General features: G+C 39.4%; 1 protein-coding gene across 1 annotated transcript; it reads left to right on the forward strand.

Moving 5' to 3' along the window:
* The first annotated feature begins 1,968 nt into the window (after positions 1-1,968).
* alkbh8 (alkB homolog 8, tRNA methyltransferase) lies at positions 1,969-18,077 on the forward strand. The gene is made up of 11 exons (XM_006628111.3): positions 1,969-2,132; positions 2,689-2,923; positions 3,820-3,951; positions 4,251-4,346; positions 4,533-4,637; positions 6,217-6,287; positions 13,308-13,414; positions 13,763-13,914; positions 14,722-14,987; positions 16,518-16,667; positions 17,402-18,077. The coding sequence occupies exons 1-11, from the start codon at positions 1,995-1,997 to the stop codon at positions 17,933-17,935; spliced, it is 1,986 nt and encodes a 661-aa protein (XP_006628174.3). The 5' UTR covers positions 1,969-1,994; the 3' UTR covers positions 17,936-18,077.
* Positions 18,078-18,819: the final 742 nt, after the last annotated feature.

Consider the following 18,819-nt stretch of genomic DNA (forward strand, 5'->3'; position numbering starts at 1 on the left):
AATTGATTCCCCTCAGACATACAGCTTAAAGCTTGCCGCCATAGGCTAAATTCTTCTTTGCTCTTGATGATTGATCTAAGGTGCTGAAACTAAAGTTGATCTCTGTTTTCACATTGACACCAGCTAACTCACTGCCCTCCCCAAGCCTTCCACGTTAACATAAATAAATACCAAAAAGGTGATAAATACCTAGCAGTGTGCTGGACAGCAAGGCAAGTCTCTTTTTTATTTACACTTAAGGGAACTTCAGTTGTGGTTGCATTACTAATACAGATATGAGACTCATATTTAAAATTTACGTGAACCTTAAGCGTTCATCAGCCTTACAAGAATGAACAAAGCTTTCGGTGATTAAAATCGCCACACAGCGGGAAGCCAGCTGTACTGTAGTGGGAGTGGAAACAATCTACCTTTCTTTCTCCCAAAAGTGTTTCTAAAGGAAATTCTTCCATATTTTCTTTTCAAGTTCGATAGTCTTACTATTTCAATTCATGATTATTTGATTTGGGTTGTTTCACAGGATTGATGCCCTGAAGCCAGGCTACAATACCAAAGGTAAATCTGATTTAGATGAAGGTACCAATAAAAAAGGCTTGCAGTGACTGATAAATGTTCACCTGTCACAACAACAATGTACTTTTTAGATCAAATTACAGTTCTGTGACAGTGCCCACATATTTATACCCCTCTTCTCTTTCAACCTGCTGACCATAAATTCTCAGTTATTAACTTTACCAGAGTCTTTTCCACATTTAAGTAGAAGAATGAACTTAAAGGGACACTATTCTGCAAAGACATCAATTTCCCTTTGAAATGCCACTGTTTCATGTGTCCACAGAAACTGTGCCATCAGGGTATTTTATGAAAAGATTTTCAGCACTAGTATTCCAATAATGTAGGTGGAGTGGTGGCTCTGTGGCTAAGGATCTGTGCCTGTGGCTGGAAAATTGCCGGTTCAAATCCCTTAGCTGGCAGAGGAATCCTACTCTGTTGGGCCCCTGAGCAAGGCCCTTAACCCCAACTCCTTCAGGGGTGCTGTATAACGGCTGACCCTATGCTCTGACCCCAAGCTTCTCTCTCCCTGTTTGTGTTTCATGAAGAGCAAGCTGGGGTATATGAAAAGAGTAATTCCTAATGCAAGAAATTGTATAGGGCTAATAAAGTGATGTTATGTTATAAAGTTTTTGTATATAATTTGGACACTACTGGAGAAATTACCGATCTTTGAGGGGCTCCTATGGCCCTAAAGTCACAATATGTACCATTAAGTGCTTCAGATTGAACCCAGTATACAAAAGTAAAAACAATGTTATATTTTATGCAGACAGTACACACCTTCTTGGGTACTAACCCCCGCTGTTAGTGGAATATGTCATAAACATGTTCAGAAACTTTACTGTGCAATAAAAGCAGACTGTGAAAGAATTTAGAGAACACTTTTAAGGGTTTCCTCTTTTTCGGCAGGCAATCTGGGAGAGAGGGAGTTTAGTATCTATTTGTTAGACCAATGAGACCAATGAGAAACTTTCCGGGAACACATCCAGAATGTTAAAACCATTAATATAGAAGGCTTGTGCAGAAAGATCAGAGAGTAAGACAACAGGTGTTTGGTTTTACCACATTTGGCATGCAAACCCTTACTGATGGCTGTCCTTGACTTAAAAAAGCAGTAAGAACTCGTAGTCAAGGACAAGAACAATTCAGAGTGGTCTCAAATCACTGATGTGTACAGGATGTGTGTATGTCTCATGTACAGCAACTTTCTGTTTGAGACATGCACACATCATGTATTGATTAGTTTAACATGTTAAAGTTCTACCAAACTTATGTTTACTATTAAGAGCAATATAATTATTTTAATACATAAACAAAAAGCACGGCAAAACTGACTGCTGTCAGTTTTGTTATTAATCCTTCCAGCGATGGCTTTAACTGCCGCTAGGAACCATTTTCTTTTCTTCTGTTTCGTTCAGTGTTCAGTTCATTGTGGCACCATGGAGACATGCTTGGAAGAAGGCGTGAAACTACAGAAAAAGACTAAAGAGGAGAAAAAACTTTTAAGGAAGCAATTAAAAGCGAGCCATACATTACTAAAACATGAAGGCATTGACACAGTGTTGATACCAACAAAGGTGACACTATTTTTGTTGAAATAAAGCACTTGTAGTACACCGATCTTATGTTTAAGATACAGAACCTTAAAGATGTTTTTATAATTTATATAAAAATGTTTATATTGTATGTATGTCACGGATATGTATGTCACTTAAAAATGTAAATTGTATTGCGCTTAATGATGCTGTCATTAGCAGGTTTCGTTGCTTATTACGTACGCTGTTATTCATCAGTGACAGTTTGATCAAATCGTAACGCCAACCGAATGGAGTATCTTTGTTTCTTCCCCGAAATCGATTTAAAACTCAAATTAGCCCAAGCCTAAAAAGAAGGCGAATAGGTAAACGAATAGTCACTCTATTAGTACTCTTTCTGTGCAATTAACAACCACGTGTTTAAGAGAGCATTGTTTTTAAAACCTTAAGCATTTGGCGTTTTCATGCCTTGATGATCAAATGATTGAAAACAGTAATGAAACATCAAACGTGCGTAGTCGCTTTGCCCGGGGCCCGACAATGTAGGACGAAAGAAAGGCAAGTGAAGGGAAAACGATTGTGATTTCTCTTGTTTCAGAGCCTGGTGGTAGCTAACGGTGGGCTTGGCAATGGGATGAGCAGAGAGCAACTGCTAGAGGTGCTAGAACAGTGTGGCTCACTCAGGGCAGTACTCATGCCACCAAACAAGCCCTATGCCTTTGTAACTTACCAGTCCGTAGATGCTGCTCAGCTGGCGCACAAAACCCTCAATGGCAGACAGCTCGATACGGAGCACCAGCAAGTCACCCTGTACTTAAACTTTGTAGAGGAAGGTGAGCCGAGATGTTTGTTTGTTTGTTTGTTTGTTTGTTTGTTTGTTTGTTTTTTATTTGTTATTTTGGAAAGTAGCTGTGGCAAGATTGCGGAAAATTCAGTTACAGGTACATCTCTGACAGTCAGGGGAAATGTCGGGGTAAAAAGCCAGCTCAGGCTTGGTTTGTAGGGCAAAGGGAAGATAAGTCGAAATGTGGGCTGCCCTGCAGTGTTATTTATTAAGAGGGTTTGGTTTCAGGGTATCCCGTGTTACTGAAAAGAAGGAAGCTTTTTCCAAGGAATTGTTTTTTGAGCGCTAGGTAGGGCGGTTTCTGAACACAGGGGCAGTAAGGCTGTTACAGTATAGAAAATAATGCAGACAGGCATTGATTGAGGGACAGTCTAAAGCTGGAATTTAACAAAAAAATATTGTCCTTAATTCTATGCTTGTTGCAGTGTACAGTTTTAGAAATGGACTATGAAAAATGTTATTTTTCCAATAAACACAAGCCTTGGATGTCTGAATGTTTAATTATTTTATTTGTGAGGTTCTTATAATGAAGTTATAGTGCTCTTTTCATACTAACAGATTTGAGAGAACCTGAGGCCCACTTTTAGAGAATCAGTCCTACTTTTAACAATTTTATATTTTACCCATGGAAAGTGATGGAAAGTACAGAACCTGTTACAGCAACAGCATGTTGAGTGATGACTTGGAGATGTTTAATAATGAAAAGATCGTTTTGTTCAGTGATTTGCCACTTTTGTATCCTGACGTGTGTTTAGATCATCTTAATCTCAAAGGTTAATTGGAGGCAACCTTAATCGACAGTATGTGTGACAACATCAATGAGTAAGGTCTCAGTAACTTCACAGGAAATGCTTTAAGGATGCCCACCAGTGTCTCTCTCTGCAGTAGGAAGTGTGGTTTGGCAAGGACAGGAGCTGCCCCCTGGTCTGAAGGTGGTGGAGGAGTTTCTATCACCTGAGGAGGAAATGAGACTGCTGGGAGCCATTGACTGGGGTTCTCATAGCAACACAGACACTGGTGAGAGGTTCATAGCACTTTCTAAAGTCTTTCATAACAGTTACTTCAAAATCTAAATATACCTCTTTTGTGTACCTGTTTCTGCTAGTGAATTTGAATGGTTAGTAGTGCCTTAACTTCAATGTTTTGAAATATTTAAGAAATTGTAGATTTCAAAAAGTTAATAAAATCATAACAGGCCTTTGTGCCTTGATTTATAGCATTTCTGAAAATGTAGTAGTTTCTCGCATTTTAAATTCATTTAGTAATAATGGATATTAGATTGGTGTGGAATAATTTCTTTTCTCTTGCTGTTATAGCTCAGAAGGCTTTGAAACATAGGCAAGTAAAACACTATGGCTATGAATTTCGGTATGACAACAACAATGTGGACAAAAACAAACCTTTACCTGGAGGTAAGTACATTTGTATGAATTATTTTCTATAATTCAGTGATTTGATTTCACAGTTAAAAAATCCAGGTGAATTTAAATTGAGTGCCAGATACTGGGTTGAATACAAAGTTTTAGTTGTTTCTATAATGTTTTTTCTACCTCATCATTGTTGTAAATAGAATGTTTGTGGTGCTGCTTGTTTTTCAGGCCTGCCCATGTTTTGCAATGAAGTGTTAGACAGATGTCTGAAAGAGAATCTCATAAAGGTCAAACCTGACCAGCTCACAGTAAATCAGTACCAGCCAGGACAAGGTAGGCTGTGGTGCACTAACACTGATTCAACACAAGAGGGCAGCAAAGACCTTTTGTATAAAATACCAGCTATCAGTGGGGAGGAGAACAGAGTGATGAAACCAGTTCTGAGATGGGGATTATTATGGTAAAGGCCATGGGGAATTTTGTTCAGGAGATTGGGGTAACACCTGTACTCTTTTCACGAAACATCCTGAGATTTCTAATGACCATGGAAAGTCAGGACATTTTTTTGTCCGAAGCACGGCGCCTTTTTTACAATATAGTGTCCACATCACTATATGGTGGTAACAGGACCCACATAGAGTGCAGGGTGAGCACCCCCTACTAGTCCCACTTCTTTCAGCAGTAATTTTAGGTTTCCCAGGAGGTCTCCCATCCAGGTGCTGGCCAGGCTCACACCTGCTGAGCTTCAGTGGGCTGCCAGTTGTGCCTTTTTTGGTGCACTTATTTGTATTTTCAACTTTCCAGTAACAAAACAACATTTCTTCAAAGGCACATTTAAAGGGAAAAACAGACCCAAAGTCACAGAACCCCAGAGACACAAAATGTTTCAGGTGTTTCAAGGAGCCTTTTTCAGGTGTTACAACCTTCACAGACCCGAAGAAGGCTCCACAGCTGAAATGCTGTCACTTTTATTTACTTTCAGCATGGAATTAACCTTTACCTGTTCCTTTGCTGCTTACACATACTGATGCAGCTACCTATTTTAATTTCTTCTACACCTCAAACAAGCAAAACCTCAGAGCACAAAATCTTCCATGTCCATAGAAGTCCATGATGGAAATTTTAATTATAAGCATCTCTTAATTAATGTTTTTTTATTAAAAATAATATTTTTTTGGGAAAAAAGAAGCTTCCATCTTTGTGATTAAATGGATAACATTTGATTTGCTGGGATACTGCAGACCTGAAAGGTGATACTCCAAGTGTATTGCAGCATCTCTATTGGAAATGGACCATATATTCTCTGCAGCATGAGGAGCTTGAGAATGTGTCAAAAGACAGATCCTTATTTGTTCTTGTTTGCTTCATAAGAGTGAATACAGGGTGTGTTGGTGTTTGAAAGAGCCATTTTTAATCATTGCTGTGTGTAGGAAATTAACAAATCATTCAGAACAGAAAGTTACAGAGATTATTTCAACACATATGCTTCATGTGTTGTAACAATTATTACTTTATTGTTGTGCTTGAGTTATGAGTTAGACTTTCTAATCATTTTGCAATCATGTTCTCATCAGAGAGTGGAACCTACTGTGCTGATTGCTCAGCATTACAGCTGAACTCTGCGGTACTGAAGAGAGCTTTTCATTGTCTACAATCTCAGTATGTCCACTATTAAGGAGCGGAAAAGAATAATGATTTCTGGGTTTATTTTGAATTGTTTAGCTGTAATCAGTGTCAGGTTTCTGATCTTTGTTTTTACTAAAGCATGAGGAGGTTATATGCATATTATATCCCAGATTAAATCACATGCAGTGCATACACGAAGACACATGGACTTAAGTGTTACATTGTTCTGCAAAATGTGATATTTTTTAAATATATGCTTTTATTTGTTTTTTGTTGTTTTTGACAGGTATTCCACCTCACATTGACACTCATTCTGCCTTTGAAGATACAATCATCTCATTAAGTCTTGGAGCGAAGGTACGCTATTTTTGTTTTTGGTGTGCAGTAATCCCATCAGCTATATGTTTATAAATGAGTTATTGCTTATATTGGATGTAGGAATTTCTTCATTTTTTTGCAAAACTGGGTTCTTCTAAAGCCATAAACCATTTTAAACTCTTTTGTTATTAGAAAGACTTGTGTATTAAGTGCAAATACAGTACAGTAGTATAGGATGGTATTTAAATGAATTTAATTAGGCCGCTAAATCAAATTTAAAGCTGGAGCCTGTGTGATGGTTTTTTAGAAAAGACCAGGATTATCTGATCAATGTCATATTCGGATACACAAAAATGTTTAGTTCTTCATCTTGATTTACCTTCTTCTACAATCTTCTATCTACTATACTAGTAATACTACTATTATACTATAATATACTAGATACTAACTGAACAGTACCAGCTATACTATGTTATACATTATACTCAGTCATAAATAGTTGATATAATCAAGGTATTTTGCCCATCTCACATTTAAGCTCTGTCAATTAATTTGATCCTAGAGCCCTTCATAAGAGTAAATTACCTATTACCACTCATTAATGAGTGAGAGAACCGAAACCTTTATGTTCTCTGTCAGGTTCTTTGATAGCATTATAGCAGTCTGAATCCGCAGGATTTGTGAGCAGTTAAACCAGAAAGTAGGAAGAAATTCTTTAGAATATGAAAGCCAAAGGCGATGTGGAGACTATAATGATGGAAAAAAGAAACGCAACACCCCCTCCTCCACACTATGGCCCTCCCATCTGCGTGGAACAGGCTGAAGAGTGACTCATCTGTGGAGAGGACCTGATGCCAATGCTGACGAGCCCATCGCAGCCTCTGTCTGGCCCAAGTCAGTTGGGTGTGATGTCTAGGAGGTGTGAGCAGAGGGCCTCTGATAGGTCGCCTTGCTCTAAGGCCAGCAGCATGGAGCCTCACTGTCCTGTCACTGATGTGGGCATTGTGTCTGCCAGCAGTTTCAGCAGCAGTACGGGTGGCAGATCTGAACCGATCTCTCAGATGGACCAGTCTGATGTGTCAGTCCTGCTCTGGTGTGGTCAGTCGAGGGCAACCGGATCTTGGACGGCCATCTGTCCTGCCAGTCTGCTGAAACCTTCTCTGCAGTCGGGATACAGTGGAGTGGCTTACTCATTAGTGTCTGGCAATGCTGGCACATGACATGCCTGCCTGCAGCTTGCCAGTGGCCCTCTCCCTTGCTTCTGGTGACATTCGAGGCATTATGGAAAACAAATTAACAACTTTTTGTGAAAATACATAAGCTATAACTATAGCATTCTCATTCCAGAAAATGTTGTTACTTTTTTCTATTAGTATATTTAAACTGCATGATCCTTTTAATGGCAGCAACTGAACTTTAGATGTGTGTTTTTTGCATTCTGAGTCTTTTAGATTAAGTCTGTTTTGTCTGGATGGGGACCAATGAAATCTGTTGAATTGTTTAAGCCCCATTCTAATTTCTCTTGGTAGTCTTTTGACATCCTTAAGGATCTTAAAAGACTGTTGTTGTTTATTAAAGAGATGTTTAAATCAGCCTCCCACTCATAGCTTGAGCTTGGAGACTTTCTTCGTCCAGTTCTTGAAAGATGATATAGTACACAGAAAACCTCATGCCCCTTTCCAAATCTACTAAAATGTTTATGTATTGCGATGAGTTAAAGACTTGACTTAATGTCTGAGTTGTTGATCACTCTAAAATAATCTAATAATGGTTAATAGACCAGTCTGAAGCATTGTAAACCATAAATCGCCAATCATTATTACAATTTTCAATTAGAGCCTCAGACTTTCTCCAGGTCATTTATTGAGTTATTTTTAAATTAACTCTTTTTGCTTCACTGTTAATGAGGAACTGTTGGCAGGGCAGATTAATTACAATTCACAGAGTTACTGGAACCTGAAACAGTGCTTTAGACACAAATCATTCAGTAGTCTTACTTCACTGGATGGATAGCAGGTGATTTCTCTCAAAGTAAATGTCAGACTCTGACAAGCTTTACTACAGTCCAGTGATTTACTGAGCTACTGATGAACTTTGTCCAGATCTTCCCTCTGAGCAGCGACTAAGGCAAAACATAGCCCCGGTTTGCAATAATAGGAACATTGCAAACTAGAACAAAAACAAAATGTCAACTTGGCAGTCTGCATGGAATTCAAACTAGATAGGGGTCGATTAGAAAAACACTTGAGTCGTTTCTTGTGCATGAAAATCGAAATAGGTGACACGAAGAGCTTCAAAAACAGATTAGTTTGTGAATGTCCCGATTTATATGTTTCACTTTTTCCATCAGGCTTTACAGAACATTTGTATGCTATGCAGCAAGGTCACCATCATTGTCCTGGAGGTGGAATTCACTCATTTGCTATAATGTGACTCATGGAAGCCTGCCTGCTCGAATTTTTATCTTGCAGTTTAAGTGACCTGTGGTTAGGCTTTTATTTATGCCTCTAGAGAACTCGGTGCTTTATTAGAGACTGTACATCCTGACCAACTGAACCTTAACGTCTCACTCAGGTGTGATGTTGTAATGACTTCGGCCCATGAGCTGGACCTGTGGCCAGTCTGGTGTTTCTCTCTAGTCCCCACAGCAGCCCTGACTATCTCTTGAATACCTGCTGTTCTCTTCACTCCCTCCTGGATCATTGATCAACCCGTTCCTCCTTGAGGGGTTTATGACTGGCATCTATATTCCATCTGTCAGCTTCGTTCTGTGGAATTTAACCTTCTCACTCTCCTTCATTCTTTTCCTTATGGTTGCTCTCTGTTGTTGCTGCTTACTTTTCTTGCTCTTGGTGGGATTTGCATTTCCTCTTTATCGCGTCCCTCCGTGGACTTTCCTGTTGATCCCCCGCCGTCTCATAATCCTTTCTGCGATCTAAAATCTGTCACTCTCTTTTCATCCTGGGTGGGTGGGGAACTAATGGAGTCAGAAATGAGCTCGCTGTGTTCCTCTCTGTCAGCTGCTCTCCGGGGGCTCGGCTGTAATAAAAGGCCTGGTTGTTGCTATGGTCCCTCTCCAGGTCCCTTGACTCAGTCCTAATGTGCAGGGAATACACCAACTTCTGTATTCATCTGGGACCCGTCCTCCTGTCAGTTCTGCTTGCTTTTCTCTCAAAGAGTTGCTTCCCACGTGGTAGAGAAAACAACCTAGTAGAGTGGTTTGACAGGCCGAAGGACATGCCTCATGGGACATTTTCAGTATGGTACTCTCTCACAGGGACAGTCTCGCTCAGCTGCTGCCTCTCCACTTGGAGTTTTCTTTTGGTATCTTTTCAAGCTTATTTCTGACTCACTGATGGGTGAGAACTCTGGGTGTGAGCCCACTGCAACTTGTTCCCGTTAATCCCCGATCTCTGACTGGGAACCCTTGAGGGGTCCTGATGTTTCCCTCCTCTGAACATTGATATCCTAACAGAGCCCTAGACTACTATCTCTGGTCCTTATTTGGCCATGAATGCTGTGCCATAACCGAGAAATGGCCTGCTTACTTACTTGGTGTCTGACTTTTCCGACAACCCTGATATAGGAGTGTTGGATCTTATGAGTAGCGAGTGTCTAAGCTCCTTCTGACCTGTTCTCTTAAACTCCTTTTAGTGAATACTATTACCTGGTAGCATGTTTGGAATTTCCCCAAGATAAATTTTCTCTCGAGATTCCACATGGAAATCCCTAGAGAAGCAGTACTGACAAGTACAGAATAATACAGATGATTTTGGCACCCCTCATTCATCTTTCAGCAGGGCTATAACCCTTGCCTACTAGTCTTCCATTTCAAATGTGTCCAGTATACTTATGGTCTCTCTATAACCCAGGGAACTGTGGAAACTGTTCAAACCAAGTGATTGCCAGTACTGAACATTGCTCTGTGTGTATGTCGGAATTCACCATGAAATTTTTGGATGAAGCTAGAGTAGAGGCTACATAACCTACTATGTTAAGGAAATTCATACAACCAAGATGGCACTCATCTTTTATTCATCACATATTTGGGTGCTCAGGTACTTTATATATCCATTTCTTTAATTAGCATTAAGAAAATGCTAAAAATATAGGGACCGAAATTTCCATCCGTTAAAAAACCACACATAGTGAAATGAAGTAATCATAATTGTCACACTGTGAAACACTGTATACCAGAATAAACAGGTTGCATTAGCTGAAACTTTCTCAGTCATGGGTATGCTCATAGGATTTGAAAACACTGAAATGTGAGATATTGAGACATCTTTCTGTATTCTCGTTGTATTAATTTTAGCATAGTTAAGAGAGTTGTGGACTTGTGCAAATTAGACTAAGTAGAAACTATACGCTTCCCTTGTGAACAAGTAATTTTCTGTCACATGTAAAATGCAATGAATCTCTGAATGACTGCAGGGCAGCTTTTGATTAAACATTTACCTTGTTCCTTTTTTCCTTCTCCAATAGAATAAATAGGTCACCTCACAATCATGGATAATTCACATTATGAACAGCTTGTCATCCATAATTTGAGAGATCAGTTATCAAATTGGACTGCTGAAGGACTTATGCAGGAATTAAAAAGGTTATTTCTCTGTAAAGGAAAAAAAATGAGTAAGACCTTAGAGGGATCAGCTAAGAAATGTTAATACCTCATTTATTTCTTTTTCATACCCATCTGCATCATGAGTGTTCTTGTGCTGATATCTCCTGTGCCAAGATAACATATAGAAGACAACTGGAGAGTAAAGCCAATATTTCCTTATCAACGGGTGGATTTCTTGACATTCTTATATTCTACATATTTCCTACTGCAGTTCATTCACAGCCATTTGCTGCAATTAATTTTGATATTGTGCAGCTCATTATAAAGGCTTATAACCAGGATTTATATAATATTACCACTAATCAAAGTAGGATAAATAAACCTCTGCTATTGTATCATTCAGAAAGGCCGCTCCGCCCACATGGTGTGAATCCACTAACTAGGATAACTTAATGGCAATAAAGACATGACTAAATCTTTGAAAAACTTGAGAGGATTGGAATGGATGGTTGTTCCCCTTTGTGGTGTTCAAGGCATATTGGAATTCGACTTCGCTTGACCTTCTTTGGGCAAAAGCATTTTCGTTCAAACGTATAAAATGATTTTCCACATCATCATTCTCCTTTTTTTCTCTTAATTTGTATTGTTGGCAGTCCTAAAACAAATTTACACAGTAAACTGTGGGGGTAAAATTTTAGCTTTTTAGTTTACTTTGCCCAAAAGGAGAATTTAGTAAAAATAAAATCTAAATTTTTGTGATGCATGAGATTTACTAGAGCCTCAGACTTGTTCCAGATCGGTCAAATTTTAATCTTATCCCCCTAAAAATTTCTCTTCTTTAGATTAGAAAAAGAGGACCAAAATCAGATTTCTTTTCTTAATTTTCACCAGGTTTGACAGTCAATCTATTAAATCATCTCATCAATCAATTCATGTATTAATCAGGTGATTTTTGTGTTTATGCAGTCTCTTGAGTGAGTCAAAGTCTCTTGAGTGTATCCTGACCAGTCATGAATTATCAAAATGAAGCCTCAACATTTTATCGAAATGTAGAATCTGTAGACTTGAAGACCTATATTTCTAAAATTGTGCATACTGATGTTTCTTTTGATGCTCATTAAATACTAATCAACAAAAATGAATAACAAGTGTAACATCTTTGTAAATGACAAAGAAACATGATCAAAATTTTAATTACAAAGGCAAATGACTAGTTATTTCTATCTGCTATTACATTGAGCAGTTTCTCTCATTCTTTAATTAAGAAACCGAGTTCTGTAGCTAGTAATGATGTAATTACGTCAACAAAACCTTAGCACAATGACAGTTTACGCATCAAACAGATTTTTAATTGTTTCTCAACTAATTTATATTGAGTTGTTTGCAAAGGAATTTCTGGTTATGATTTTAAGTTATTCATTTCAGCTTAATGCTTCACAACATTTTTATGTATGAGGACATAAATTCAGTATTACCATACATATCAACTGTAATGTGCTTTTGGAAGTAAGAGGCCCTTTAATTAAATGTGTGCATCCCCTGATAGTAGGTTTTGCAGACATTTTGTGTGTAGCCAAGGCCTTGACAAACAAAGTGAGTTCCTGCCTATGCAACTGATAACTTACTAATTCAAAAGTAAAAGTTGAGACGTTCAAAAGAACATAATGAAAGAAGCTATTTAGACCTTTTTAGTCTGTTTGGTAAGAAATACTGAGCTGTGATAACATCAGGAATGAGATTTGCACCTACTGTAGAACAGGCTGAAAATGTCCTGAAAACCGAGTCTTCAATTTACATTTCCTAGATGGTTAGAGTTTGCAGAACAGGATATCATGCTTGGAGATGCATCAAAATCCACAATTTTAAATAACAGATCACAACTTCCATGCATGTAAGGACAAACATTTAGACATGTCCAGTTGTGGGCTAAATAACAATTCACATAAAAATATGAAGGGGGTTGTAATCTAAAAAATAATTAATTAATACATAATAAAATTAATTAAATGTACTCTTAAATCTAATAATGGTACATTGCATTATCTTTTAAAAGTATGCAAGCTTTTCTACAAACCTGAGCAGAAACTTACAGATAACATGGAGCTGTTGTGGTATGTTCTAAAATGAACTAAAAGCAGCAGGAAATTGCTGATTAACAAAAGCAAAGTTGGTGGTTGTGATGATGACGATGATACTAATGGATGATGTGACAGCAGTCAAAGTGCTCCAGTACGCTCACCACACGCTAGCTATGAGTGGTGCCTAGCTATTAGAGTGATGAAGCTAGTTCATACTGTACATGAGAGTTATTTGGGAGGCCATGATTGGTAAAGGCCAGGGGGAGATTTGGCTAGGACAGAGGAAGCGGAAGACATGTTTTGCTGTGTGGTTCCTGCGAATTGTAAGCAATATCACAGCTGCACATGGCCAGAGAAACCATGAAAGAAAAAAAATCTGCACTTCCTGTAGCTTCCCTACAACGTGTCTTTCTGTAGACTGTGATGGATTTTAAGCACACTGATGGGCGTTCTATCTCAGTGGTGCTGCCTGCCAGGAGTGTCCTGGTGATGACAGGAGAGAGTCGCTACCTGTGGAGTCATGGGTAAGAGAGAACACTTAACATTATTTTTGCATGCCTTGGAATTGATAGAATGGCATTAAAAGGAATTTGGCAAGTAAGAGGTGTCTGGCTCACTTGGGTGTTAATAGCTAATTGATCTGAGAATCTCTTCTAGTCATTACGTAAGACAAAATGAGCTTAAGCTTTAATGCCATTTTTCATTTTAGGTTTATTTTTTGTTTTATTTTTACATTAGCAAACAGTGAATTTCAGGACTTAAATGTTGGTTCACAGCTAGAGCACTATTACCTACAGTTGGGAAAACAAAAAACCGCCTTGGGTCAAAGAGGTATACAAATTTAGGGACTATAGTGTTTTACGCTTTGACAGAATCACTCCCAGGAAATTTGATGTGGTTCCTGTCGGTGATGCAGAGAAGGCCAGCATCGTCAGTGGTGACTCTGGAGATTTAACACTCCACAAACGAGGGACAAGGACTTCCTTCACATTCCGGAAAGTGAGGAGGACTCCGTGCGACTGTGGTGGGTATTACGAAAAAAATGTAGACTTTACCCCTGCCTCTGTCGCTCTGTGTTCATGGTTATAGGAGATAGGTAATTGAAATGGGAGAACCTTTTACAGTATTGTACAGTATGAGAAGAAATGACAATAATAATAATTGCTTACACTTATATAGTGCTTTTCTGGACACTCCACTCAAAGGGATCCCCTCCACGACCAATGTGCAGTATCCACCTGGATGATGCGACGGCAGCCATAGTGCACCAGAACGCTCACCCCACATCAGCTATTAGTGGGGAGGAGAGCAGAGTAATGAAGCCAATTCATAGGGGGATTATTAGGAGGCCTTGATTGGTAAGGCCCAATGGGAAATTTGGCCAGGATGCCGGGGTTACACCCCTACTCTTTTCGAGAAACACCCTGGGATTTTTAATGACCAGAGAGTCAGGACCTCGGTTTTACGTCTCATCCGAAGGACGGCACCTGTTTACAGTATAGTGTCCTCGTCACTATACTGGGGCATTAGGACCCACACAGACCGCCAGTTGAACACCCCCTGCTGGCCCCAGTAACACCTCTTCCAGCAGCAACCTTAGTTTTTCCCAGGAGGTCTCCCCTCCAGGTACTGACCAGGCTTATGCCTGCTTAGCTTCAGTGGGTTTCCAGTTGTGAGTTGCAGGGTGATATGGCTGCTGGCAATGACAAAAAGGAGAGATGTAAATACGACACGTGTTCTACAATACTCTTTTACTTCTGTTTGTAAGTCAGGGTGTTGACACTGGAGCACGGCGCGGAATGTTTTGATTTGTTGGCGTCTTGTTGCGCAGCCTTCCCCTCGGTCTGCGACAGTCAGAGCTCTCCTGGGGATCCCAGCAGCCCCTCTGTCCCTCAGAGCGACCGCGACGCCTCCTGCCTGGAGAACGAGTTTGTACACAAGGTGTACGAGGAGATCGCCAGCCATTTCAGCAGCACCCGGCACTCCCCCTGGCCCAGGGTGGTAGACTTCCTCCAGTCTCTGCCCACTGGCGCCATCCTGGCAGACGTAGGCTGTGGGAATGGAAAGTACCTGGGGTTAAAACAGGACCTGTTTGCGGTAAGACAGTCCGTAGATCTGCAGTTTTAATGATACTTTACGGAAAGCCCCTCTACTCTGTGTTAACGAGCTGTATGATTTGAGTGAATTACACGGGTTGTTGACCCAGCTCTGTTCTCCTCATTGTCGCCAAAGCATATATATTACTACTTCGTGAGGTTTCGTTTGGAACAAACCATCGAGCTGAGCTGAAAGACTATCATCTTCATTTAGAAAAGAATATAAAGTAGCATTTGTAAGTGCATAAAAGTTACAATCTGCACATTGATTAGTATTAACGTTCTGATAATCCAAATTATTTGCAGTGTCCTTGCTCGTCCCCTTATGGTATAGGGAGACAGTGGGCTCCTGAAGTACACATCTTTAAAAAAAAAAGATAAACAGATGAAAGATTACAGCTTTGAATATGTCCTAAGTATTCTGTCTTTTAGATAAGATCATGTTTATATGCAGAAAACCAAGTGTATTATATAACACTTTGCTTTTTGATTCAATTCCATATTATATTAAAATCTGTATTGGAAAGGAAAGTATGATGTACTGGCTGTTAAAAACGGTACTGTTTGATGTATTTGTTATACAACTATGGAGGAAAGCATTTTTTTAGGATAGGTCGAACAAAATGTGTAACACAATTTCTGTAAGTGACAAAGCCCTAGCTCATAGCTCATAATTGTCTTTCCATGATAATTTTGACCTTTCGTCTGTTTGGATAAGATAATGTTGCAAGCTGCAGGCTTTATTTTTGTGCAAAAGAACCCCTAACTGTGGAAGACACTTTTTAAAAGAAAATATTATCGTAAATTATAAGTTTTTTTTATATTTGAGCACCAAACATGGCATCCTCTGTAAATTTCTGTTTTTATTTGCCTTTTACTGTGTCTTTCAAGCAGTAAAGCAGATATTGATTTATTGGTGTAAATCATGTCTTATTAAAAATTAGCCAGAATAATGTGTGGGGATAGCTATTGTCATTGCCTTTACCTTTTAAAGGTGTACACTCCTCATAGTGCCCCAAAATGTTTTTTTTTCTTTGCTTGTAACTGGTGCATTGTTGAATTATGCATGAGATAACACATTTTTAAATATTTCAAATGTTACCTCAAAACGCATTTGGAAAACGTAAATAAGATACTTTACGTGTCAAAATAAAAAATACTGCCACAAAATATAAAAAGATGATATGCTCACGGAGAAAGGCCCACAATAACACCCCTTGACTTAAACTCTGCATAACACAGACACATTACGTGTGTTTTCAGCGACCTTCAAAGGATGTCACTGTTTGTTCAAGAGTCACAGAGGTGGCTGCAGACAGGATCCGATCCGAATCTTCTGGGACGCAGTGTGATGCTGCTTTTTGAGAAACCCCTTTGTGGTGGTTTTTATAAAGGCTACTGGCTGTCTGGATGGGGACTGAGATGGCCCTGGTTGTGTCGGGGTGGGTGCAGTCTGCTCATCCCTTTCTGACATGGCTCCTGGCCCTTGCTGCTGTTGATGCCCCGCTGCCCCCCTCCTGTGTTTTCGCAGGTGGGCTGTGATCGCAGCAGGAACCTGGTGGATATCTGCGGAGAGAGGAGCTTCCAGGTCCTGGTGTCAGATGCTCTTGAGGTGCCTCTTCGCAGTGGCATTTGTGATGCCTGTATCTCCATCGCCGTCATTCACCACTTCTCCACTAAGGTCAGCAGACACTCATGGTTCTTCTTACCTAGAGCAGGCAGGACACAACGGCTCTGGATGGTTCTCCTAGTTATTCTTTTCATAGGAAATTTCACTTGATGAAAAAAGGCTAGCAGGAGAGTGCTACAAAAACAGCTGAAGATCAGTGAGGATCTCAGATAAAGCAGTAGGCTGCATTTTTTCATTAGGTAGGAGATATTCAGTACAGTTCAAGAAGAAAACAAGTCGAAGCCTTAGTTTGCCTACTGTATCTAATCTTTTCCCAAACCACACCTTTTCTGAAGAGAAAAGTTACATCTAACTTCAGCTTTAGTCTCTGGAATAAAAGGATAGACATAAAAAGGTATTTAAAGTTAATAAAAAGGTATTCACTGTTTTTAAAGTTTATTTCTTCTAAAGCCATTGAAATGGACAGGCTTGTGAAGCACGAAAGTGTTTTGGTGTTACCTTATAGTATTTTAGAATACTCAGTACTCAATCAACAGAATGCTTTAGAATACTCACTGGAAAACCATACAACCTGGCTAATCTCCACTGCAGTTACAGGTATTAGGGAGAACTTTGGAGTTTGGGGCGTGGAACACTGCCACCTCTTCACTCTGCATTAAACAATTCTGCAATGTACCTACCCTACCTAGGGCTCCCCTGGGCTTACTTTGTATTGGCTATTAAAAAAGAACAGAGCAGAAAAATGTAATTATTCACTGAGCTTACTAATTGTGTTTCATGTTTAGGAGAGAAGACTAGCTGCCATTAAAGAACTTGTGAGGCTTTTGAGGCCTGGGGGAAAGGCACTTATTTATGTTTGGGCAATGGAGCAGGAATATAACAAGCAGAAGTCCAAATACTTGAAGGGGAAAAAGGTGAATCAAGAAGAGGGCTCTGCGCAAAGACCTGAGCAAACAGCGGACCACCTAGGACACAGCACCTCTTTGGCATCAAACCACAGGCCTGCTGGGAAGGAGGTCAAAGATTGTCCTTTGACTCGGCAAAACATGTCAACATTGAGCGTTCACACCAACAGAACTGCGTTCCATTCCCAGGACCTGCTTGTCCCCTGGCATCTGAAAAGCTCTGCTCCCAGGGACAAAAACGTGGGAAAATCATTAGGATCTGCAGATATCTGCCCCATCTTTCACCGCTATTACCACGTCTTCTGTGAAGAGGAGTTGGAGAGCTTGTGTGGAGAAGTGGAGAACATTGCAATCCAGACCAGTTACTATGATCAAGGGAACTGGTGTGTAATATTAGAGAAGAAAAGTGAATGATTTTTTAAATGTGATATTAAGGAAGCCAAAAAGAAAGATTTTAGTGTGATTTTTATGATGGCCGTTATCGAGTAATTCAAAATGCAATGAAGTAATTCAATGTAATGTATTTTATTTAATGAAAATAAAAGTTCTGCAAAAAGATTTTTACTTATCAGGAAGCACCATTTTTGGAAAGGATATCATACTACGGACTCCGAGGTTCGATGTGTTATTTTGAAAGCTTGATGAGTTTAAACCTTAGCATTTGTGCTTTAATATGCAGTTGCTTAAGATCTTTACCTCTGATGTCTCAATTTTAATATGGCTTGCTGAATACCATTTCCCTATGCATTGCTAGACTTATATGTTCTGTACTTTGAAAACGTAGAATTGACGCATAGCAGCAGTTTCTTAATTGCTTTTACATTTGTTCTACAGTAAGTTCGTATTTAGTTTTTTATTGATTTTACAAATCTCAAAATGCAATGTATACTATACTCTTTTTTACTATTGTGATGTCTCAGGTGAAACTATGTCCTAAACTGCACCAGTCATCTGCGTTATTATTAATGGGTAATAGGCCTTTGATCAAAAGCTGGGACAAATTTTTGGCACTAGAATATTTGGCTGCATGTTTCCCAGCACAGAGACCTGCCCAGGATTGTTTGAATATTAACAGCAGATCTTCTTGTGCACAATTACAAAGTGAAGCAATGACGTGTATGAATTGTACTGTTTTAACATGGCTAGACTTTCTAGTAACAACTCCGGATTTTATTAAATAACGATCCGAGCTGATCTTTAGCCTTTGCATGAGGTCTGTCCACACCACCTCCCATTTCCTGAAAGGTTTATAATTTCACATATGACATAATCAAGTCATATGGCAGATTTTTCATTTT

Source organism: Lepisosteus oculatus, chromosome 5 (genome assembly GCF_040954835.1).
Source record: "Lepisosteus oculatus isolate fLepOcu1 chromosome 5, fLepOcu1.hap2, whole genome shotgun sequence".
Lineage (NCBI taxonomy): Eukaryota > Metazoa > Chordata > Actinopteri > Semionotiformes > Lepisosteidae > Lepisosteus > Lepisosteus oculatus.

Coding starts and splice junctions, on each gene's coding strand:
- alkbh8 (XM_006628111.3), top strand. CDS start 1,995: ATGGAGACATGCTTGGAAGAAGGCGTGAAACTACAGAAAAAGACTAAA. Junction 2,133..2,688: donor CAGTGTTGATACCAACAAAG/GTGACACTATTT, acceptor CTCTTGTTTCAG/AGCCTGGTGGTAGCTAACGG. Junction 4,638..6,216: donor TCAGTACCAGCCAGGACAAG/GTAGGCTGTGGT, acceptor TGTTTTTGACAG/GTATTCCACCTCACATTGAC.